General features: G+C 40.9%; 1 protein-coding gene across 1 annotated transcript in view; it reads left to right on the plus strand.

The window, feature by feature from the left end:
• The window catches only part of DEPTOR (DEP domain containing MTOR interacting protein), a 130805-nt gene that overhangs the window by 37542 nt on the left and 67235 nt on the right, over positions 1–26028 (plus strand). The window contains exons 2-3 of the mRNA XM_060611226.2: positions 5557–5735; positions 6973–7096. Coding sequence (XP_060467209.1) covers positions 5557–5735; positions 6973–7096 — 303 coding nt within the window. The remainder of the gene's footprint in view (positions 1–5556; positions 5736–6972; positions 7097–26028) is intronic.

Raw genomic sequence — 26028 nt, forward strand, 5'->3', positions numbered from 1 at the left:
CCATGTTGGGTACGGAGATTACTTTAAAAATGTGGCTTTTAGGCCCTTGCTCATCATTTTATGAAGTCGTTGCATTCCGTGAGAGGCTTAGCTACTCAAAATTTTCATTTTTCCGTAAGACTTTGAAATACTCCTTACTCGAATCCGTTTTTGGAGATCTCCATGCATATTAGCACATTAAAAGTTGTGAAAACCAGGGGCACCTGGGTGGCTCAGTGGGTCAAGCATTTGACTTCGACTCAGGTCATGATCTCATGGCTCATGAGTTCGAGCCCAATGTGGGATTCTGTGCTGACAGCTCAGAGCCTGGAGCCTGCTTCAGATTCTGTGTCTCCCTCTCTCTCTGCCCTTCCCCTGCTCATGCTCTGTCTCTCTCTCAAATATAAATAAACATTAAAAAAAAAAGTTGTGAAAACCTGTAAGGGGTAAAGTTTAGTTCAGGTAAAAGGAAAATGTTTTGGGGCGCCTGGGTGGCTCAGTCGGTTGAGCGTCCGACTTCAGCTCAGGTCATGATCTCACAGTCTGTGAGTTCTAGCTCCGCGTCGGGCTCTGTGCTGACAGCTCAGAGCCTGGAGCCTGCTTCGGATTCTGTGTCTCCCTCTCTCTCTGCCCCTCCCCAACTTGTGCTCTCTCTGTCTCTCAAAAATAAATAGATGTAAAAAAATTAAAAAAAAAAAAAAAAGGAAAATATTTTTTTGGAAAACACTCATACATGTACAATAGGGATTAAAACTTTGGAAATTGATTACCCTGGAATTGAAAGTGTAGTTTTGTAATAATAGATGTTTACTACTAAGTTGTGGAGTGGGACTCCTATTAAGTTACTTGAGAAGCCTCCTTACCTTTTTGAAAATGGCGTCATTTCTGTTAGTGTCCTTGGCCATTCATTTGTTCAGCAAACATTACGTGCCCACAATGCTACATGGAAACACTTGGTTATGTGTTGGCAGTGTGAAAATTCTTATCTTTTTATTGGGGTAGTTTTTCTGGCATGTACAATTTGTCTTACAATTTTATTTTAGACAGAGAGCACAAGCAGGGAAGGAGCAGAGGGAGAGAGAGAATCTTAAACAGGTTCCACACTCAGCTTGACCTGGGGCTCCATCTTACGACCCTGAAATCATGACGTGAGCCAAAATCAAGAGTCGATGCTTAACAGACTGAGCCACCTGGGCGCCCCTGGGATGTATAATTCTTAATGCTCATTCTTAGAATTCTGTATTTCTGGCTATGAAATAAAAAAAGATGGTAGCACGATTATTGACCCCGGTAACCTGTCTAAAAATATCAGTATCTCCTGGATCCAGAGTTCTTTCCCCTCCATCATCTGTCTGCTCAGGTTTCTAAACATGGAAATGTACCAGGCCCCGGTAGAGCTGAAGAGGCAGGGGCTTCTCCCCTCTGTGCAGGGTGAGGATCGGCGGGAATCAAAAATGCTCGAGAATTAGCCCCACTCTCAGGGTTCAAGAAAGGATAGTAACCGAAAGATTCTACTTTGTAGTATTTAAAGATAAATATTACCTAATAATTTTTTTTAATTGGAAAGTTTATAGGAGCTAAATCTCATCTCTTGGCTCATAACATATTCCTCCTCCACCAAATTAGATGGTAGCTTGTTCCACGTTTTAATTTCTAAATAAATTGGTCTTCATTATTCTTGGATTCCTGACAGACATCGTGTCTAAGAATTAATGTTTCACATTCTGCCACTTTGAGCATGTTAAACAAATTACTCAGTGTCATTGCCACTGAATTAATTAGAAGGATTCATGTGAGGCTTTAGCACCCCTATGTGAACATGTTTTTTATTAAGCTTCATTTATTTTTTATCAATAATTACAACTCCGTTGGTATTGCGGTTTTAGCATTACCTGCGTCAGAGGGTTGTCATGAGGATTGATGGCCAATAAAGCAGGTAAAACAGTGCCTAACAAATAGTAAGGGCTCAAATGGTGTCTTTATCTTTGTTAATGAACTTTGTAACTGTGTGATGAAGTAATCATCATGGATGTAATTGTCCCCATTTTCCCAGTGAAGATTCTGGTGCTCAGAAGTATAATCGTCTGGAATTACTGGCGGTGTCAGGACGAGAGCCTAGTGTTCATATTCCTAGTCTTGTTTCTGACTGCCCTCGTAACTGACATTTTGAGGTTTAGGATTTTGATATATGAACTTGGGGAGCATGCAACGTTCAGGCCATAGAAGTTAAATTAGCATATGGGTCGGGGCGCCTGGGTGGCTCAGTCGGTTAAGCGTCCGACTTCAGCTCGGGTCATGATCTCACAGTTCCTGAGTTCGAGCCCCGCATCGGGCTCTGTGCTGACAGCTCAGAGCCTGGAGCCTGCTTCGGATTCTGTGTCTCCCTCTCTCTCTGCCCCTCCCCTGCTTGTGCTCTGTCTCTCTCTCTCTCTCTCTCTCTCTCTCTCAAAAATAAATAAAACACTTAAACAATGAGCATATGTGAAAATGTTTAGTATAATATGGAGCATATAGTAGGAGCTCAATTAAAATGTTTTTTTTTTTTTTTTTGTAATTTATTTTGAGAGAGAGCAAGGGGGGAGGGGCAGAGAGAGAGGGAGAGAGAGAATCCCAGGCAGGCTTTGCGCCATCAGTGCAGAGCCTGCTGTGGGGCCCGATCTCAGGAACCACAAGATCGTGACCTGAGCCACCCAGGTGCCCTGGTTTTTTTCTTTCTGTTCAGCTTACAGGAGTCAGGACCCTCATTTCTCTCCTCCTCTCCCTTCTCCGTGCTGATGTCCCAGCCGAGCACTTCATTTCCGGACCACTCAGGTGCCTCCGGTCTTAAGTACTTTGTGGTTGTCTTAGCTTAGGCCACCATTACAGGGAATCACAGACTGAGCAGCTTAAACAACAGAAATGTACGGGGGCTAGAAATCCGAGATCCAGGTGCTGGCAGGGCTGGCTTTTCTGAAGTCTCACTCCTTGGCTTGGAGGTGGCCACCTTCTCTGTGTATCTTCACATGGTTTCCTCTCTGTACATGAGCAAGTCCTAATCTCCTCTTTTTATGAGGATGCTAGTCATATGATATTAGGGCCACCCTCATGACTTTGTTTTAATTACCTTTTATTTTATTTTTAATGTTTATTTTTGAGAGAGAGAGAGAGAAAGAGAGAGAGAGAGAGAGAGAGACAGCATGAGTGGGGGAAACACAGAATCCAAAGCAGGCTCCAGGCTCTGAGCTGTCAGTGCAGAGCCCGACATGGGGCTTGAACTCATGAACCATGAGATCATGACCTGAGCCAAAGTTGGACCTTTAATGGACTGAGTCACCCAGGTGCCCCTAATTTAATTACCTTAAAACATTTTTTAAAATTTTCTTTATTTATTTTTGAGAGGGAGAGACAGAGAGTGTGAGAGGGGTAGGGGCAGGGAGGGAGGGAGACAGAATCTGAAGCAGGCTCCAGGCTCTGAGCTGTCAGCACAGAGCCCAACGTGGGGCTGGAACTCGCAACCTGTGAGATCATGACCTGAGCCAAAGTCAGATGCTTAACCGACTGAGCTACACAGGTGCCCCTAATTTAATTGCCTTTTAAAAGAGCCCCATCTCCAAATATAGTCATATTCTGAAGTACTGGGGTTTAGGGCCTCAACATATGAATTTTAAGGGAACATACTTTAGCCTAGAACAGTGGTCTAGCAAGAAAGAGGTCTAAGCCTCAGAGTTCTCCCAACGTATACTATAACCCCTGGGGTATCAAAACCTGTTAAATTTCATTAGGTGAGCTCCGTTCAAAAAGCAGGCAAGAGTATCATCTACTTTTTTCCTTAGGGAGTAGAAGAAAGGAGGTCAGGACCTGTTCTGTGCCAGGCACTATGCTGGGTGCTGGTACTTAATAGACATTATGTCGCCCAGTCTCAACGTGGCCAAGGATAGGCTGAGCATAACTGCCTTCATTTTACAGAGGAAGAAAGAGACATTAAGCCACTTGCCAAGCTCATACAGTTACTGTGTGATTTACTCATGTGGCAGTTGAGAAAATGAAGTTAGGGGCATAGGACGATGGGGGTGAAACAGGAAGAAAACTGATCTTGTGTTTCACCCAACTCAAGAATTAAAAAGTAAATGCAAGGATGATAAGAGAAGGAAAAACAAATGGAAGAAACTGTTTTTCTTTTTTAAAGGCAGGTTTAAGACTCCTTTGGAGGGGCACCGGGGTGGCTCAGTCGGTTGAGCATCTGACTTTGGCTCAGGTCATGATCTCACAGTTTGTGGGTTCGAGCCCTGCATTGGGCTCTGTGCTGACAACTCAGAGCGTAGAGCCTGCTTCGGATTCTGTCTCCCCCTCTCTCTGCCCCACCCCCCCTCTAAATTAAATATATATTTTTTAACCTGTATTTATTTTTGAGACAGAGAGAGACAGAGCATGAACAGGGGAGGGGCAGAGAGAGGGAGACACAGAATCCGAAACAGGCTCCACTTTGAGCTGTCAGCACAAAGCCCGACGCGGGGCTCGAACTCACGGAACGTGAGATCCGAAGTCGGACGCTTAACCGACCAAGCCACCCAGGCGCCCCATCTAAATTAAATAAACATTAAAAAAAAGACTCTTTTGGAAAAAAGCCACTGAGTTCTGAAGGGAGTAAGGGAAGGTTCTGTGTCAACCACTTTTCTCCACACTAATCCATCAGCCTGTAAATAAATTGTGTTTGTCCAACAGCTTTAATCTATCTCTCCTGGATTTTTTGTTTATCCCTCCCTGGCTAAAAACAGCAGGATGTGACACTTGGGAAGTTGGACTCTGAAGGGAGACCAACAGGTTCAAATCTAATTTTCATCACTTTTTAGCTGTGTGGCAAGTCACTTAATCTCTCTGGGGCCTCAGTTCTCTCTGCTGTAAAAAAGAAAAGAAAAAAAAAAGGAGATGGTAATAATAACTTCTGATGAGGTTGTTGCAGACACTAGTGCATCTATGGAAAGTGCTCAAATAAGCATCTGGAACCTGGTAAGCGTCACGTAAGGATAAGCTATTGCCCCTGTAGAAAGCGGGACAGGCGAAGGCCAGGATCCCTGTGCACTTTCCCACATAGGTCTCTGATTCCTGGAAGTGCATAGTGGCAGGGGATGGAACACTCATTTGTATGTTACGTACGTGAACGAATGCAGACGTGGTGACCTTGAGCAATCTGTGATGAAGAGGAAGTACCTGGTTTCAGCAAGTTTCTAGAGTTTTTGTTTGCTGTTTGGTCGAAGCCATAAGCCCACTGGTAGAGGAATAAAGAGAAGGCAGTGAGACAGAGCGGGGTGAGAAAGCTTTTCTCGGTCTCCAGGCTGGCAGGAGAGCTCTAGCTTGTCCATGGTTGTTTTCCCCTCCATTTGCTTGCATCATCTCTAGATCTGGGGGTGCAATCACTGTCTGGGGCCTCTGGGCCCTGACCGTGTAGAACCTCACCGCCCCCTCCCCCACTGACATACAGGGATGTGAACGGCACTCGAATGCATTTAGAGCTTCCACTTGTTACTGAGCTCTGCAATCGGCTGACTGATCTGTGTTGTCATTAAAATTCCTAAAGTGATTGCCAAACTTTCTTTCCAGGCTCAGGCTGCATGAAGAAAAGGTTATTAAAGATAGGCGACATCATCTCAAAACCTACCCAAACTGCTTTGTTGCCAAAGAACTGATTGACTGGCTGATTGAGCACAAAGAGGCTTCTGACAGAGAGACAGCAATCAAACTCATGCAGAAGTTAGCAGACCGGGGCATCATTCATCACGGTGAGTGAGGTGGCCACCGACCGTCAAGGTAGCTTGGGAGGAAGACACGGGCTGTGTCTTCTATTCCAGATACAAACCTACCCATTTAAGAGATAAAACACTTGGTCTCCTGTGCACCTCTCGCTGGTGGCATTCCCTTCTTTCCTCCGAGAGGCATTTGGGCTTATTTCCATTTACTGCTTCATACTTTTTCCTTTCTGTAGATGCATCTCTTAGCAAAGTATCATACTGTTGCAAGTGCTTTAAATCGTTATAAAAATGCATGATTATTCTTGTACAACTTGATCAACATGCTGTTTGTGAGATTCATCCATGTTTGCTCAGTTTCACTGCTACGTATGCCATGTATAATTATGCCTTTGTGCCTTTACCCGTTCTCCTGCTGATGGACATTTATGGGGTTTCCAAATTTTTGCTGTTACTCTCGACATCTCTACGAACATTCATGAACATGTCTCCTTGAAATCTCTAAAACCGACCAAGACCTTTCATATGTTGATGTTCTCTTGGGCTGGAATGCCCTTTCTCTTCACTTTTGCCCATTTTCTATCCATTCTTCAGGTTTCTAACGACATGCGAGCTCTTCAGAGAAGTGTCCATTCCTTGCAGCTAGGCGACGGGGGTTCTTTCGTCTGTCACTTCAGTATCTCCTCACCTCTTTCATTGCCCTGTTGTAGCATATATATATTTTTTTAATGTTTATTTATTTTTGAGAGAGACAGAGACATAGTGTGAGCAGGGGAGGTGCAGAGAGAAAGGGAGACAGAATCCGGGAACAGGCTCCAGGCTCTGAGCTGTCAGCACAGAGCCCGACGCGGGGCTCGAACCCACAGACTGCGAGATCATGACCTGAGCCGAAGTTGGACGCTCAACCGACCGAGCCACCCAGGCGCCCCATGTTGTACCATATTTTTATTACATGCTGACATTGCTCTTTATCTCACTAGCCTTCACATTCTTTGAGGCTGATACCTCCCCCATTGTGCTCAAGAAGAGTTTGTGGAATGAGTGATGAATTGAATTTTGTGACCCTTTTACTAGACAATGAGGTGATGGTGATGATGATAGTACTCATTCTATTCCAGGTACTGTGTTAAATACCTGTATTAAATCATAGAAGAGTGTGCTTGAGAAATGAGGCAGTGAAACAAGTCTTAATTAGCATCTCACTGCATGTGAGGAATTAAATGAGTTTTGTTTTCTTCTTACGGGCCTCTCTGTGTATATTGTGTTTCAGTGTGTGATGAACATAAGGAATTCAAGGACGTCAAACTCTTCTACCGCTTTCGGAAGGATGACGGCACCTTCCCGCTGGACAATGAAGTGAAGGCCTTCATGAGAGGACAGAGGCTGTACGAGAAGTATGTTGCTCGTGGAATCCCCCATGTGATCTTAACTTGTGGAGAGAAGCAGGGCTATTTCGGGCTTTTATCATTCTGACTTCAGCCTGGCTCTTCACGCGAGATGGTTACATAACTGTTCCCTTTAATATGGGAAGACTCCATCACTCATTTGCTTTTCTCTTTGCCAGGGATGAAGTCGATTTCATAAGATTCTTAATAAAGATTTTATTTAAATAGAAAATATTTAAATACTTATTTTCTACGTGTAAGTCGATGTGACAAAATTCCAACATAAAAAAAAAAAAAAACCCGCAAAGTTGCAGCTTGCTGTTTGCCCTCAAGTCATGCAGTTGCCTATTTTCTCTTTTGAACACCGTTGTGTAACTTGGAGGTTTGATCTTGTCAATGGCTGGAGAAGCAGTGTCAATTACAGGGGAAGTTCAAGTTCAGGTCAAGAGATGATTCGTGAGAGGACTTCAGGAGGCAGGATGGTTTAAGAGGAATAATCTCTCAGCTCTTTGAAGAGGGGAATGCATTGTAGTAAGGAGGATTCAGAGGCTGGATCTCAGATCTCCCTGGCGGTCCAGTCCGTGTCTGGGCAGATCCGCTGTTCCTGTGGTCCCTTTTCCATCCTGCCTTGTTTTGTTTTTTGTTTTTTTTTTTCCAGGGCAGCCATTAGAGCAGACACTCCCTCCTTAACTCTGGCTGCCTTGCAAGGCTTGAGGGAGTTGGAAATATGTATTTATCGCACAGAAGAGCCTACTCTGTGATGGGTGGGTTGGTGCATGGGGAGGTAGGTCAGGGGGGTCAGATCAAGCAGCATGATGAGTTTGATTCTAGCCCTGTCACCTTACCTCTGTAAACCTCCTCTTTTATGACATAGGAGTGGTGATGGCACCTATCTCCTAGGTGTTTAGTGCTATTGTGGGAACTAGAATAAATTGTGTCAATTACTTAAATATTTAGCTCAGTAGCTCGGTGTGTCAGGCCTCAGAGATGACAGTCGTTTCAGATATTAGCCTGACAGCGACGGCCACCCTGGAGTCTGTCTCTCCTGTGTTCTGCCTCCATCCCAGTTCTGTTCACCTGCTTCTGGTGCTGGTATTGTCCAACACATGCCCCATGTGTGCCACTTCTCTCATCTCTTGCTTTCTATACCGAGGTATACAAAACCCCTCATCTCCTGGACTCACGTGAACTTGAATGGAAGGGATCCATTAGCACCTTTGTTTGTATATCTGAGTATATGTATATGTGTTGTTGCTGTTTTCTTTTACTTTCTTAGCTCCTTTCAGAAAATTCTAGCAGGTGGTAAGTAATTTGATCACTATGATGGTCCTTTCAAATTGTAAGATTCTATGTTGTCAAAAACATGTCATTTCCACAGATCAATATTACTATATCCTTTTTTCTGTGTGCAATTAGTGTTCAGTATCTCAATTTCCCAGTAAATTTATTCCTCAAAATGCTCGTGAAATTAGTAATAGGAAAAGTTATTTATTTATTTTTAATAAAAAAAAATGTTTATTTTTAAGAGAGAGAGACAGAGTGCAAGCAGGGGAGGGGTAGAGAGAGGGAGTTACAGAATTCGAAGTAGGCTCCAGGCTCTGAGCTGTCAGCACAGAACCCGATGTGGGGCTCGAACTCAGGAAACATAAGATCGTGACCTGAGCCGAAGTCCGCTTACCCAAATGAGCCACCCAGGTGCTGATGCTAGGAAAAGTAATTTAATCAGTATTTAACCTTGCGTGAACTAGCTGCTGCCTCTCAGTCTTGGCCCCTATTGTTGGTTGCTGGAACATACATGGAACAAACTTTAGGGCCTTTGGAATTGATGGCTCAGTGAACCTACATGATCAGTTTTGTTTAGCGTACCTTTAATCATTTTTATTGTATTTCTCATGTTTCCCTGGATATCTTTTCTATGAATCTCAGCATGTATATTATTTTGTAAGTTTTGTGTACTTTAAAAAATAGTGTGAAGAAGTAAATAGTTTTGTGCACAGCTCACCTCTTCAAGGATTTTATTTATTTTACTATTGAAGTTTTTTTTCCTATATTTTTAAAAGCCAGAATACTTGTTTAGGATATCTCTAACATTTATGAAAGAAGGCCTTGCAAAATATATGTTTCTTTTTTTTCTTTGCCTTTTAAGATAATAACAATTGATAATATTTGTTGGTTGATAACTATGTATCAGACATCCTGACTAGTCCATTTTTTTGATTATCATAATGAACCTGATTTAGAAGAATTGTATCCATTTTATGGACGAGGAAAATGTGGTAGGGAGAGATTCAAGCTCTTACTCAAGGTCCCTCACTAGTAAAAACATCTGGGATTCGAACCTAGGAGCCCACAGCCCAAACTTATTGCTACAAGGTTGTTAATAAATTTTAGAAAACATTTTTATTATTAGGAAAGATGTATCATTATTTATCATTTATGGAAATTAAATTAATGAAATCAGTGTTTTCTTCAAAATTTTAGAAAACATTTTTATTAGGAAAGATGTATCATTATTATTTGTGGAAATTAAATTAATGAAATCAATGTTTTCTTCAAAATGTAGTTTATAGGAGTTTGTAAATATCTGGGTATGGAATTTTCTATAAAAAGTAACTGAAATAATTCTAAGTAGACATTGGAAAAGAAGAGTAAAGCAATTTTCCTTCAACACAAATCTACCTGTAGATTTAGGGACTAAAGAACACAGGGAATGTAGTAAACAGTATTGTAAGAAAAAAAAAGAGATACTTTTTTTTAAAGAATTTATTAAGAAAAATTTTTTTTAACATTTATTCATTTTTTTGAGAGACAGAGAGAGGGTGTGAGCAGGGGAGGGACAGAGAGAGGGAGACACAGAACCTGAAGCAGGCTCCAGGCTCTGAGCTGTCAGCACAGAGCCCAGCGTGGGACTCGAACTCCCTAAGCATGAGATCATGACCTGAGCCAAAGTCGGACGCTTAACCGACTGAGCCACCCAGGCGCCCCTTAAAGAATTTATTTTTAAGCAATCTCTACACCCAACATGGGGCTCGAACCCACAACCCTGAGATCAAGAGTCCCACAGTCCACTGACTGAGCCTGCCAGGCACCCCCAAAAAAGAGATGAATCTACATGGTATGCTAAAAGTGTGATAGAAACATCTTTTATTTGTAAATTAAGCTCTTCAAAACATTTCTACTAGATTATTTTATTTGAACTCTCTTAATGGAGTAATAATAGAATAGTAAATAATAATAGAAATAATAGCGTAGTAAATAATAATATAAAATACAATATAAAATAAATGGGACATTACATTATCACCCTGGTTTTCGGGAGGAGCATTTGGGACCTGAGGCAATAAAATCACTTCTGTGTGATGGCGATATGGCTCAAGAGGGACACCTGAACCCAGGCAGCAGGTGCACAGGCCGCTGCTCTCCACACGCTCCCACCAGCTCTGGAGGGGGCTGGCTGTGTTGTCAGTACATCCTTTTTGCCCTCCTCTTGCTTGCTTGTTCTGGGTTATTAATAGAACTTTGTGAAACTGGGTGGTTTCTGCCTGGGGTTTTGGTGAACCGGGCTGATTTCTGGGCACCTTGATTTCCTATCCATAGAGACGTTTCTCAGTATGCTATTTTGTAGGACACAGCTGTATTTCAAAACTCACAGTGACTCTGCTACCTCTTAGTATCCATCTTGCTCCAGTTAATTCAACTCAGAGGTACTCAAACGAACACCAGTTAAGGGGCAAAAGCTGGCCTTTTCAGGGTGTCCCACCATGAGGAAGGTTATGGGAGAGCTGGTGACCAGAGTCCTCTGCATAGTGAGTGACAGTGGGTGTGGGTTTTCGGAGTCACCCAGCCCTGCTCTCCAGTCCTGGCCTCCGACTAGCTTGCTCTGCGACCTTGAGCAGGCTACTGAAACTCTCTGATCTGTAGTCATAAATGGAGGCAAGGCTGAGACCCACTTGGAAAGGCTGTTGGGAGGAATTTACAATCTGTGCATTACCGAACACAGTGCTAGGCACAGAGTGAGAGCCCAAGAAATGTTAGCGGCTGCTATTAGAGTAGTCAATCAGTATATAAATGAACGGTATCTATTATTCTTATTATCATATTCTTTTAAGATTTAGCCTAGCCTAGAAGTTAAGAGCCGGGAGCCAGGCTGCCTGGGTGTGGATCCTGGCTCTGTGCCTTGTTGGCAAGTGGCTTCACCTCTCTGTGCCTGCAGTTGCCGTCCTGGTATATGGAAATATTGATTGTATTGACCTCGTAGACTTCTTGTGGGGCTTAAATGAACTAACATGATGTATGAGCACACAGGTCAGGGCCTACCTCAGGGTATGAGCGTATCTTGCTGCCCATCTACTGCTGCCAGCTGGACGGAAGTGTGAGGAGGATGTGTGCCCCTGGATCAATGCCCAGACTTTGTCATTTTGAGCAATTCATCTGAGAACATTCAGGTCCCACTGCACGTCCATCAACAGGCGTTCATCAGACCTTCACTATGGACTGAAGGTGCATAAGATAGGGCACGCCGTCTCCAGGAGGAGCATACCGTTTCCCACTTAATTTTGCATGGGCCCAGATACCTCAGACATGCAATGCATGAACAAAACTCACGTTGTCCCAAATAGTGCAATTTTTAGTTTTCATATGAAACCTGCATCATCAGGATAGAAATACCTGTGACTTAAAAGAACAACGGTGGATCTGTGTACTCAGCCTTCACGTGGCAGAAGATATTTCAGGTGCATATTCCAAACGATGAAGATTGATTATCATCTAGCAGTTAGCAAAATAGATCTCTTTAAGGAAAAAGGTGAACTCAGGATTATCAAGTGTTCTCTCTATATATTGATAAATAGAGTTAGCTATAAAAGAGAATATAAGTTTGAGGTACAATCTGGACTTCCTTACTAAAACCAAAAGTTGAAATGCACATTTTAAAAACGTTAATTTTTTTTTTTTTATCTTAAGAGAGAGAGAGAGCATGAGCAGGGGAGAAGGGTAAGGGGAGAGAGAGAGAGAGAGAGAGAGAGAGAGAGAGAGAGAGGGAATCTTAAGCAGGCTCCACACTCAGCACAGAGCCCAACACAGGGCTTGATCCCATGACCCTGGGATCATGACCTGAACCAAAATCAAAAGTAAGAAGGTCAACCAACTGAGCCACCTAGCCGCTCCTAAATGCACATTTTAAACTAACCCTGATTTTCATCTTGAGACCTAGAGGAGACTTCTCAATTCTAATTTAACCTCAGTCTTAACATGGAGGTAGGTCCCTTCTAGGTCTGGTTCATAAAGACATTAGTTTAGTTTTTCACCTAAAGGGCCTTTGGTCTGTTCAGCAGCGGGAATTTCTCTCTCCAGCCACTCATGGTCTATTTAGTTTGCTTAGGAGTATAAACCTGAGTGAAGAATTGGTTTACAGTGCCTGCATGCCATTAGATCTCTGTTGAAGTCCCACGGCTTCCTTTATATTCTCTCCTCCATAGGACTGAAGGGAAATATAAGGGAGAAACTGTATCCAAAGGGGAAAAGCCCTTTTGTGTGTTTTATCTTATCAGAGGTTTCTCTCCCATGTGCCCCTGGGATCTTTTTCCTGTTCCCTCCCAGTGCCTGGCACAATAAATATTTATTGAATGAACAAAGGACTCCGCGTGCTATGATCGCTGTGAGCTGCTGAACTTGTTCCATGAAAGCGCTACAGAGAACTTGCTTTTAATGGCAAACAGCACTAGCCAGAGGTTCACCTTGTCTTGCCTCTTTAGGGTTTAAAAAGCATCTTACGCATTATCATATTTGGCCCCCTGCCCAATGCTGGGAGTTATTACACAGTTAATCCCACTGTAGAGATGAGGAAGATGAGCTAGAGAGAGGTTTAATGACTGATGTAACCCTAAAGCATGAAGCTGGAGGAAAAAAAAAAGTCTTTAAAAGTTTTTAAGCTTTTGACTTCATCTTGTTCCATTTCTGGGATAGAAGTGCTTTTCAAACTGAGATACTGAGTCCTATGAATTGATTCCAATTTTGTGTTCAAAATGCATTTTAATCATTTTGCAAACTTTAATAAAAATACTTCCTAATAGGCTATGTATGACATTTTCACAGTTTACATGTGCTGCTCAGTTTGATAGTGATTCATACAATCTTGGAGTGAACATTTCCTGTCTTCTTGGTTTATTTGAAGAGTGTCCTAAGACTGCAATGTAAGTAGGTTAAAAGTTGTTTCCTTTCACAACTGCTTATCTGAGTGACAAGGAATGATTTCCATGCTGTATAACTAATGTCAAGAACTGTTAAGAATCTTGAGATTTTATTTTATTTGCAAGCTAACAAGTTTGCGTGCCATCACTTCCTGGATGCCGCGGCAGAAGACAGGAGACCCCTGGGTCAGAGACAAAGGACAGTTTGTTACTCTCAGCAATAGTAATAACCAGAGTATCATCATTTTCTGGAATGAGTTCTGCAAGCTTTGGTTCCTATAGCAGAGCACAATGGGTGCCAGATGACACCTGCCAGGGTTGGGTTACAGAAGAGGATCGAAAGCATGAGGAACCTGAATTTTTTGTAATAGTCTTAAAGCAAACTGCTCTCTAGCGCAGAGGGAGACATTACCTTTATTATACAGGACAGTAAACCAGTCTGCCCTTTTGCTTCAGAGAGAGACACTATCTTCCAAGTCTGCTCATTAGGCAAACATTGAAAAGATAGTTTAGAACATGAGCTGTCAGTGCTTCTGCTTGCAAGATATGAGGAGATGTGCACAATCCATGGAGAATTAGACCCTGGAAACTGAAACAAAATGCACAAATTAATTGGATTTTGTAGCTGATTCTTGAGGGAGCAATAAATATCACCACTTCTCTTCTTTTTGTATTTTTGTGTGTATGGTAATCAAAGCTACCGTATAGGTTTCATTGCTTAACATTTGTAAGTATATGTTGTGTTACAAACATGAAATTTTTAAAAAAGGGATTTTCTGTAAAATTTTACTTGAAAAAAGAGATTACTGCTTTAAAAAGTTTTAAAATGATGCTATTTTTAAAGGACTTTGTCTTTAAAGTCTTTTCACAGGGTGTTTAACAACAATTTTAGAAATTTAAGGGGTTTTATTATATGTGCAGCTCTTTGTGGAGTCATGGGAAACTTTTGATCTAGAACTGCATCCTTGTTAGGTGCTCCTGACCACCTATTCTTTCTTTTCATTTATTTATTTTTTAATGTTTATTTATTTATTTTGAGAGAGAGCGCACGTAAGCCAAGGAGGGGCAGAGAGAGAGAGAGGGAGAGAGAGAATCCCAAGAAGTCTCTGTGCTGTCAGTGCAGAGCCCCACGTGGGGCTTGATCCCACAAACCATGAGATCATGACCTGAGCCCAAACCAAGAACCAGACGCTTAACTGACCAAGCCACCCAGGCGCCCCTCTTTCCTTTCTTTTTAAAAAAAGTTTCTATGTAACAGGCCATGCAAAATTGTGGGGTTCACCTGACGGGTTATTAAAATGTTTAATAATTTGCCTGTCAGGGACCTTGGACTGGAGAGACTATATAAAACAAACTCATTGTTTTGTCATTTTCAATATCTACAAAAATTTTATACTGCAGTTATTTTCAAACAATTTCTCTGTCTAAACACTCCCTTATAAGTTGTAAGTGTAAAGTATGGAAAAGAGTGTGTATGTATGTTGAAAACATCCAGCCCTGGTTCACCTAATTTTGTTGGTTTTCTAATTTTTTTACAGCTTGCAGCTTCAGCCTGCCAGAGAAGGGCCATCTAGGAGCCAACCTCATGGCCAGTTTGGTCATGTAGCTGAGCTCATGCCTATTCCCTGGGAACAGAACTAGCCAGGGTCTATACTTTTGGTTATGCCCCAAGACTGGGAAGTAGGGGTAGTGAAATGCATCTGGGAACACAGATCCATTGGTAACACAAAAAGTGATGATGTGGTCACTTCATACTCATCGGGGTGGTGATCACAAAAACAAACAACAAATAATAAGTAACAGTGTTGGTGAGGATGTGGGGGAGATGAACCCTTGTGCATTGCTGGTGGGAATGGTGTAGCCACTATGAAAAGTGGTATGGGGGGGGTCCTCAAAAATTAAACATAATATTACCATATGATCCAGCGCAATTCCACTTTTGCGTATGTACCCAAAGTAATTGAAATCAGGGACTTGGCCAGATATTTGTACAACCCTATTCATAGCAACATTATTTACATTAACCAAAAGGTCAAAGTAACCAATGTCCATTGATGGATGAATAGATAAAATGTGGTACATATGTACAATGGAATATTATTTAGCTTTAAAAAGGAAGGAGATTCTGAGGCACCTGGCTGGCTCAGTCGGAAGAGCACTGGTTCTTGATCTCAGGGTCGTGAGTTCGAGCCCCTGTTGGGTGTAGAGATAAATAAATAAAATAAGTAAACTTTAAAAAGGGAGGATATTCTGACACGTGCCACAACGTGGATGACAGCATCATGCTAATAAGCCAGTCATAAATGGACAAATGTATTATCCAACTTATGTGAGGTCCCTAGAGTAGGCAAATTCATAAAGACAAAAAGTAGGTTGCCGAGGACCGGGGGGAAGAAGGAACAGGAGTTATTATTTAGTGGATATAGAGTTTCGCTTTGGGAAGATGAAAATGTTCTCAAGATGGATGGTGATGATGTTTGCATAGTCAGGTGAATGTACTTAATGCTACTAAGCTATATCCTAAAAATGGCTAAAATGGTAAAATATTATGTTATGTTTATTGACCACAATTATAAAGTAGATAAGATAAATTGCAATATTGTAAATCACTAAAAAAGCTGGTGGGAGGTGGGCAGGAGGCATCAGGCTTAACGTAGAGTACCAGCAAGCACGAGAATGACAGAGCAAGGTGACATCCGTGCTGTTAGGGCCAGATGTTGACCAGAGGAATTGGAGAGACAGTGGTGTGTGCCCTGGAGATTCGGACGATAACGATGAACTGTATACCAAGCACTTCACCAAGTTCACCAAGGTGAACTACCAGAAAGCATGGAGACCATCTCAACCTGGGTTTCCAGCTCCGGAGCCCGTGATCGTAACCGCTTTTCCGTCTGCAGTTTCCACTTTGCAAAATTTCTGCAACTTCAAGCCAGGGCAGTAGCGATAATGAACGCCACTAGATGATAGTAAACAGTATGCAGCTGAACAGGTTTTTAAATGGGGCTGAGAAACATCTCTGGGTCTGGTCTTGGGAATCACATTCCCCTTACTGTTTCTTGGCAATGCTATCCCCATATAACGTATGGCAGTAATATTCAAGCTTTGTTAACATGCGGAACAGACAGCAAGCCAGCTGTGCCTGTCAGAAGCCATCAGCCCTAGCTTGTCATCTACAGATTTCTAGCTCTAGGTGTCATTTAGAGCTGATTTAAAGGTAAACACATTGCTGCTTCAACGGCAGACTGGGTTCACTGACGGTGGAGGTTGACTGTGCTGGTTATTTCTGCCATGTTTTCCTGATCCCGCGGAACTGCTGGGCGGTGAACCTTGTCGTTGTAACATTCACTTTGCCAATCTGTCTCTGTTGTTACTTTTCAACTGGTAAGATGAAAGAGCCATTTGAGATTTCTAGAGTTGGGGAAGCATGTGCCAGAGCTCTTCTCCTGTCTCTCATCAAAACATGCAACCTTTCTGAGCCTGTTTTTCGTCTCTAAAATTGCAAGAAAATGCATAATTCACGGATTTGTGGTGCAGACTGAGGTAAAGCCCAGCAGAGCCTCGTCTAATGCAGGGTGTCAAAATGCATATAGTCCAAAGTATCCTTGTGTTACCCCGGATTACCTCTCTACACTAGAATTGCATCCAGCATGCTGAGATGTCCAGCCTGTACGTGAGACATTTCTGTTCGTCCTCCAGATCCATTCTCTCCCCATTCCCAGCCCTCCGTGTTCCCCAGAGACTGACTGCATTACTAGGCTGCATTGCCATTGCCTCAGTCAGCGGGAGGCATGAGCAGGAAGTAAGTGGGAGGGAAGAGCGTGAGGTCAGGATTTTATTTCTCTGTTCCCTCCCCACCATTGGAGGCTCCAGCTGATGTCAGGCAGCCCTGTCCTTTCCCACATCTCTTTTAGGCTTTGGAAACTTCCCTCCCTCTAGAATCCTCAGACCAAGAGTTGTTAATGATCACTGATGTTGCCAGTCTGGGAGCTTTACATTGTCATTTCCTTTAACACTGCCCATAGATCAGTAGTTCTTTTATTATAAACTATCTTTCACTACCCATGTACACATTCTTGTAGTTTCCTGGGACCCGGATTGATAAGCCCTGGAGACCCACCTGGGAACTGAAATGAGTGATCTTGTATCTCCTTGAGTGGACAGGGAGGCAGAATTGCCCACACTCGGTCAGTGGAAAATTGACTTGCTCTTTCTGTTGTCGCTGAGAGTGTACCATGTATGATGTGATGGTCGGAATTGGCACAGGGTTCTTTCAGTCACCACTGTTGTGCAAGTACGGAGTGTGGTTGAATCGTAATGGGTTATTCTGGCTCCCTTTCTGCACCTGTTTCATCCTGGGTTCTAGCCCAGTAACTACAGCAGCCATCTCTCCAAGGTGATTGTGTTTCATTTCTCCAACTTGGCCAGAAGCTCTTTGAGGTCATGGACCTTGGTCATTCTTATTTAGGAAAGAAATCAATGGTTAGCCCCTTTCCCTTTTTCCTAACCTGTGGAATGTTCAAATTTGAGTAAAACCAGTAATAGATATTTGATAATCTTAGATCACTCTATTTGTATTTTCTCATTGTAGGTTCTTATCAGAAACATTCAAAGAATAAGAATACTAATCAGCCATCATTTACTGAGCACTCCTTGCTCTAGGCAACATCATAAGTATTTTTCACACATTATTTCATTTAATTCTTCCTATACCCTAAGAGGGAGAGATTTTCACCATTATTTTACAGGTAAGGCAAGTGAATTTGCGATGGGCTAAGTAATAAGCATTAAACCTCCAGTTCGAGAAGAGTGCTCCTACAGAAGTTTCTCGCAGTGTATACTCTTCACTTTCCCACAATAAGCATTAAAAGTTAAAAATTTTAATTCCCTGAATGAACCTGTAGAGATTGAATACCATCTCCAATATGCTTTGAATCCAATGACTCTCACTTACGTCAACTGTCAAATTTATTCCATCTGGAAGAGATTAAGAACTCAGAGGCTTTTCTAGAGGAAATAGCTTGTTTGTTTTTAAGTGCTGAGATTCTAGAGTGAATGGATCAAGAGGGATAGGGCATGATGAGGCTGTGCCAGACATTCTGCAGCAAAGAGGAAAAAGAACACACACAGAGTAGAAGAGGGCGCAGGACCTTCTGAGAGAAGAGGCACATATTGGAGCAAAGTAAAAGTGGATTTTTTTAAGAGTGATACCAGGGGAAGGCATGGCTGAGACTTTTTCAGGAAGGAGGGTGTTCTTCCATCATTAGAGGCTTTGTGTGGAACTCCCTCCCCACCGTAGGTGGCTTTGTCTTGAAATGTAGAGACGAGTCCAAGAGGTGTAGTTGCTATGCTGTTTTTCTTGCTTATTTACTAAATGGAAACATCCCTACTTAATTATAGTCTCTTCACACAGAGCTGAGGAGTGTAAGCAAAGGCATTGTTCCGCCAAATGAAAACAGCACTGAATTGACAGAAAGCATTTATTAATTTCAGAGCCCCTGACAAAAGAGTCTTTCAGACCAGAAAGAAAGAAAATCCAGATATTTTTAACTGTATTAAAGTTCAATTTGTAGTTAAACTTTTGAAGCTTAATACACATAAAATACACATATCCTGAGTGTGCAGCTCAATAAATTTTCACAAGCTTCACACACTTAGGGAAACCACCACCACCCAAAGAGTACTTTTCAAAGATTGTCCTCTGTAGCCTACTATAATTTAACATCCTAAACAAAACTGATTTTTATCAGTGTTAGCATTCGTTAGAATATAACATTTCTTTTGAAGAAATTAAACTTCTTTGGCTTTTATGTGTTTCACCTGTCACCTGAATGCCACCTCCTGTCCCCAGATACTTGGAATTGGTTCTTCTGGTTAGTTTGAACTGTTGCCCAACCTGATGAGGATTGACAAGAGTCAACAAGGGTCTATTCTCATGGTGTGTGTATGTACCTATGTGTATTGCTTGTTCACTGCTACTTGGTGCCAGGCTATTTGCTAGAGGCTTTTATAGATTAGCTCTAATTTTTATAACCCCATTGACGTAAGCATTATTATCTTTATGACCTGCAAGAGGAAATTTAGGATCGTAGAGCCCAACCACAGCTTGGAAATCACAGTTCAGAGATTCAAACCCAGGGTTGCTTCTCATTGCCACTGTCTCTGGAACCATTTGTGTTCATAGGCAGGAACAGAGAAGGAGGTAATCAACTGGATCACTCCTAGATGCCTTTCTTCCCTTTCATTATCTATATACTTCTACTAACTCTTTTATGGTATTTATCTACCTTGCATATAGGTTTTAATTTAATTTTAATAAGCTTCCCACTGACAAGTAAGCAATTTAAGGTCAAGGGCTGTGTCTTTTCATTTCTGCATCTCCTGGGACATAGAAGATGCTCAATAAATATTTATTGAACTAATGAATGAATAAGTGAAATGACCAAAGTAGTGATTTTTTAACAGCTCTATTGAGATGTAACTCGCCTACTGTACAAATGACCCATTTAAAGTATACAATTTAATAGCTTTTAGTATATTCACAGATATGTGCAACCGTAACCACAATTTTAGAACATTTTCATCACTTCATTAACTCTTAGCTATCATTTCCCTGGCCTTTCATCTATCCCTACGCAACCACTGGTTTACTTTGTGTCCCTGTAGCTTTTTCTGTTCTGAACATCTCACGTGAGTGGAATGATACAGTACGTGGTCTTCTGTGACTGTCCTCTTTCATTTGTCATGTTTTCAAGGTTCATCCCTATTGTAGCATGTATCAATATGTCCTTCCTTTCTGCAGCCAAATAGTATTCGATTGTGTCCACGTATGACATTTTCAGTTTTATCAGTTGACAGATATTTGGTTTGTTTCTGCTTTTTGACAGTAATGAATAATGCTGCTGTGAACATTTGTGTACCAAGTTTTTCTGTGGACATATGTTTTCATTTCTCCTGGACATAGAGAAGTAGAATGGCTGGATCGCGTAGTAGCTTTGTGTCTAGTGGTTTGAGGAACTGAGATGTTTTCGGAGTGGCCGTACCATCTTCCATTCCCACCAACAGCTTATGAGGCCTCCAGTTTCCCCACATCCTTGCAAACAACTTATCATTATCTGACTTTTTGATTCTTGCCTACTAGAGGGTGTGAAGTGATAGCTCATTGTGGTTTTGTTTGCAGTTCCTGAGGACCAATGATGCCTAGCATCTTTCTATATGCTTATTGACCATTTGTATATCTTTTTTTGTCTATGAAGATCATTAGTCCACTTTGAAATTGGGTTATTTGTCTTTTCATTATTGAGCGTTAAGTCAAGTTTTTATTTGGATTCAAGTTAGCTAACATATAGTGTAGTATTGATTTCAGGAGTTGAATTTAGTGATTCATCACTTACAATACCCAATGCTCATCCCAACAAGGGCCCTCCTTAATGCCCATTACTCATTTAGCCCACCCCTCCCCACCTCCCCTAAGTGTTCTTTATGTATTCTGGATGCAAATGCATTGTCAGTCATATGCTTTGCAAATATTTTCTCCCATTCTGTGAGTTATCTTTTCACATGCTGGCTGGTGTCTTTGAAGCACAAGAGTTGTAAATGTTAATGTCCAGTTCATCTATTTTTTTCTTTTGTCACTGGTGCTTTTGGTATCCTAAGAATCCTTTGCCCAATCCCAAGTCACGAAGATTTACCCTTATGTTTTCTTATAAAAATTTTATGGTTTTAACTCTTCTACTTAGGTCTTTAATATATTTTGAGTTATATTTTTCTACAGAGTATGGGGTAAGGGTCCAGCCTCTTTTTTTTTCTTTTTTTGCACGTGGCTGTCTAATCATCTCAGCATAATTTGTTGGAAAAATGATTCTTTCTGATTGGGTGGCCTTGGAACCCTTGTTAAAAATCAGTTGACCACCAATTTAAGGAGAAAAACAGATGAACATAGGGAAAAGGGAGAAAAAAAAAAGAGAAAGAGGCAAAATGTAAGAGACTCTTAACTGTAGAGAACAAACAGGGTTGATGGAGGGAGGTGGATGGGGGGGATGGGCTAGACAGGTGATGGGCATCAAGGAGGGCACTTGTGATGAGCACTGGGTGTTGTATGTAGGTGATGAATCACTATATTCTACTCTTGAAACTGATATTACACTGTATGTTAACTACAATTTACATAAAAACTTGAAACAACAACAACAAAATCAGTTGACCACAGGTGTATTAAAGCAGTGATTTTTAAATCTGTTTCAAGAGTGGAGTCTTATGATTGTCCAATGTAAGATCTTGCTTGAAAAAAGAGAGCAGAGACTGTTTTTTCTCCTCTTTCACACCACTTCCACAAATGTACAGGACAACGTTGTCCTACTGTCACCTGGCTCATTAACCTGCACAAAAGTAGTATCCACTTCTCATTGTGTTCAGTTTTTTTTTTTTTTATCACTTTCTTACTTTTGTACAGTATATTTATTTTCCCTAGTTGGTGTTGTCCTCAATTTTTCTTCACTACTTCATCTGCTTCCCTTAAACTTCTTTCTTTACCCCTGTTCTTTCTTTGTCTTTGGCCTCAAATGCTTCTATTTTCCAATAATTATGGAAGCGTCCAAACTAAATAATAACAATTCCCTTAAAAGGAGCCTTTATGGTATGTTTTAGAACTAAGCTTCCCCTGACAGTTGTTTAAAAAGGCTCACAGAAGTTGGAATTTTTTTGAATTCATTGTAAAAGTGCTCAGTTTCTCTCCTTCTTGTGTAATTTTGCAGTTAGGAAACCATGGCTGAATGTGGCCATTTAGGACTGTGGTCTTACAGTTGCACTCGTATCTGTCTAAAGCTGACTTAGGTTCTGAAAATGTTTACTGCAGTAACACTAAAAACCATGGGCAATGTGAAAATTACAACTCAGGTTCCAGAATATCAGTCTCTTCAGAGCATAAAATCATCACGAAAAAGTTCTAGTTTTTCTTCCATCAGATTTTAGGATAGCAAGCAAAGAGGAAGGGATTTCACCTTTCAAAGGCAAATAACTTTCTCTATTTCTGTCGCTTGTGATATTTTTAGTTTTTAGTCGGTTGAATAACAAATATTTGTTGAGCACTTAATGTATATGCCTTCCCTAGGCTCAGTTTGGTTTTTGTTTGTTTGTTTGTTTTCTTTTTTAAGAAATAAAAGCATTTAAGACATGGTGTCTTATCTTTCAGAAGCTTCTAGCTTAGCTTGAGTGCATTAAAAATCCAATGGATATATAAACCATGGTATTGACTTTAAGTTCAAATCAGAGAGAGATCTGCCTGGATTGTGCTTTAGTTGGGATACTTTCAAAGAAGGGTTAGTATTTAATCCAGCCCTTTAAAAGAGCTCCACTGTGTCATTTAGCCCCTAGTGCAAATGAGAACCAGTGACCTTTTTGTCCTTTCCTTCAGGTTGGTGTAGTCCCTCATCTGTGCACAGGACTGCTCCTGAGGAATCGGGGCTGGACTTTAACCCCTCTTTTTACCTGAAGCCAGGTTTCCTTGTACCTGAACAAAGTACAAGTGATGCAAGTGAATGACCCGTTCACTGTATCACTGTGCAGTGAACACCTCCCCTGCCTCCTTTTGAAGAGTAGAGAATGGAGAAATAGATTTCTCCAGAGAAAGAGAGCAGGGGAGATGTCAGGGAGTAGCATGAGTAAGAAAAAAGATGAAAGTCAGTATGTTTAATTCAGTGTGTAATATGGAGACAAGTTAAGGATAGTAAAAGGTAATGTGTTGGCAAAGAATGGGAAATGCTACTTTTCCTTTCTTTCCCTCACCCTTTCTAATAGGTAATGTTTTTACTCAAAAATATTAACTGAACAGCTTTCTGTGTACTCGTTCCAAACCTAATTATTATGAAAACTATGTCAATTTATCTGTATGACATCTGTTCTATAGATAATAGCATAGCACATAAGAATACCAATGCTCATGGAAGCATTTCTTCCTTATTAATACGTTCTTGCTAATCACAGAAGTCAATGTTATACATTCAAACTAAATGTTGGGAGAATACATCTAAGTATATTATTAATACATTGGGAACTACTTTATTATATTAGATATTAATATAAGCATTTTGTCAGAAACGAGCCATCTGGTTAAACAAGACTTAACCTCAATATAATTTCTTTATTGATAATATTTTTCCCCAGTTACAAAAATAGTGTATACTCTTTGGGGAATAATTTGAGTAATAGAGAATTCCATTAAGAAAAGGAAAATCATTCACAAACTACCCCCAGGAGTCTTAATATTTGGGTGAGTTAATTTTTAATTTTTAATGGTTATCGTGTATAGAGTTACATATTTTGCCTTTCAAAGTAATTTATCATTATATTAACACACGCCTTTTTAAAAAGCTATCTCTCTATCTCTCTAAATCCTAAACCACCTTTTTGGCCACATAATGCATATGGGTCATTGTGAATCTCTGTAGCTTGTCCCCTTGAGTACCATTTACGTATGTTCTCATGTTATAGAGGGCCCTTCAACTATTTTGATTTTTTTTTTTCCATGCACAAGGAGATCGTTATCAGCTTATTTCTATTTCTGTACTGGCCCCTAAATGTAGCAGTTCCTTCCATTGTAATGCTGCCTTCCCCCTGGCTTAAAGTCAGTCTGGGAAATCTGACTCAGATATATATCCAGGAAAGGTGGAAATCAAACTCACATGCACGATCAAAATCTGTTGAGTGCATGCTTACGGGAGGCAAGTATTGTTGGTGCCTAGCACCATATTTGGTATATGGCTTTATGTCATGATTACAGGCCATAACGGGACAATTTTGATGAAAAATGAATATGTTCTATAAAATGTAAGTTTCTGAGCATCGTATACACTCCTGATTACTTATTAAAATAGAGTTGTTATTCTTGTCTAGAGAAATGCACACAGAATCTTAATTCATTTTGTCACAAAGGGGTTTGATTTTATCAAATAGTGGCTTCATCTAGAAAACTTTTAGCATCATCACCATCACCACCATCATCATCACCATCATCATCATCATCATCATCATCCTCATCATGGCTAAACTGTATTCAGTGTTTAGGGGGCAGCTGGCACAATGACTGAAGTATTTATGCATTATCACACTCATATTGCACAACTCCCCTAGTTGTCACTGTCATTACCCCCAGTATACACATGGGGAAGCAGGGTCATGCGGCTAACACGTATGCAGAGTTAGGATTTAAGGCTGGATTTGCCTTTAATCTCATGCTTTCAAAACTACCCTACACTTTAAGTAAAGTAAAAACTAATAAATAAACGAGGAAGAGATAAGACAAAACTGTGAATGAGCTACAAATATTGAAATTGCCTTTCAGCTAGTAAATAAAAATAAACCAGTGTGGTACCTACTCTCCAAGATGGTTCCAAATATACGTGCATGTTGCTCTTCCCATGAAGAGGTGCTGCATGTATCCCCTCCCCTTGAGTCTGGCCTGAATCTGATGACTTTATAAATATAATTCAGGGCAGTTGACATTCTGTGACTTCAGAACCTAGGCATGAAGAAGGCCCGGCAGGGTTGATTGATTTTTGATGAGTGCCAATGTAATTCAACAGGGAACAAATGATCTTTCAACAAATAGTGTTGGAATGACTGGAGAGCCACATGCAAAAGAATGAAGTTGGACCCCAGCCCCATGCCTTATAGAAGAATGAACTCAGAATGGATTATGGAATTAGATGTAAGGACTCACACTGTAAAACTCTTAGAAGACATAGAAACAGATAAATATTCACGGGCTTGGGCTGGGCAGTGGTTTCTTAGTCGTGACACCAAACACACAAGTGACAAAAAGAGAAAAAGGGATAATTTGGACTCCTTCAAAATTAAAAGCTTCTGGTTACAAACAATACCATCGAGAAAATGCAAAGACAACCCACAGAATGGGAGAAAACATTTGCAAATCACCTGTCTGATAATGGACTTGCATCCAGAATATAAAAAAGACACTTAACATTAAATAATAAAAAGACAAGCTAATTTTCAAAATGAACAAAGGGTTTGAATAGACATTTTCCCTGAGAATATATACAAGTGGACAATAAGCACATGCAAACGTGCTTAATACCATTAATCATCAGGGAAATGCAAATCAAAACCACAGCGAGACACCACACCCACTAGGATGGTCCTAATGAAAAAGAATGGATGATAACAAATGTTAGCCAGGAGGTGGAGAAATTGGACCCCTCGCATGTTACTCGTGGGAATGAAAGTGGTGCAGCCACTAGGACAACAGTCGGGCAGTTTTCCAGAAAGTGAAACGGAGCTACCACCTGACTCAGTGACTCCACTGCTAGATGTGTATCCAAGAGAAATGAAAACATGTCTCTGCACAAAAACTTGTGTGTGGATGTTCACAGCAGCATTATTCATAAGAACCCAAAATGGAAACAATCCAGATTCCATCAACTGATGAATGGATAAACAGAATATAGTCTATCCAAAAAAAAAAAGAAGAAGAAGAAGAAGAATATAGTCTATCCATACAATGGAATATTATTTGGCAATAGTAATTGTGGAAGGGATGGAAATACTAATACATGCTACAGCATGCATGAACCTTGAAAACATTATATTAAATGAAATATAATTGGGGGATAGCTTGCTATCTAGCAAAACATCATTGGAATAAGTGGTAAGCCAAACTCTTGCCTTAACACTAGGACAATGTATTAGTAGTAAAATCAGGGCGCTTGGCTGGCTCATCCAGTTAAGCTGCTGACTCTTGAT

This window comes from Panthera onca, chromosome F2 (assembly GCF_046562875.1).
Source record: "Panthera onca isolate mPanOnc1 chromosome F2, mPanOnc1 haplotype 2, whole genome shotgun sequence".
In the NCBI taxonomy this organism is placed as follows: Eukaryota; Metazoa; Chordata; class Mammalia; order Carnivora; family Felidae; genus Panthera; species Panthera onca.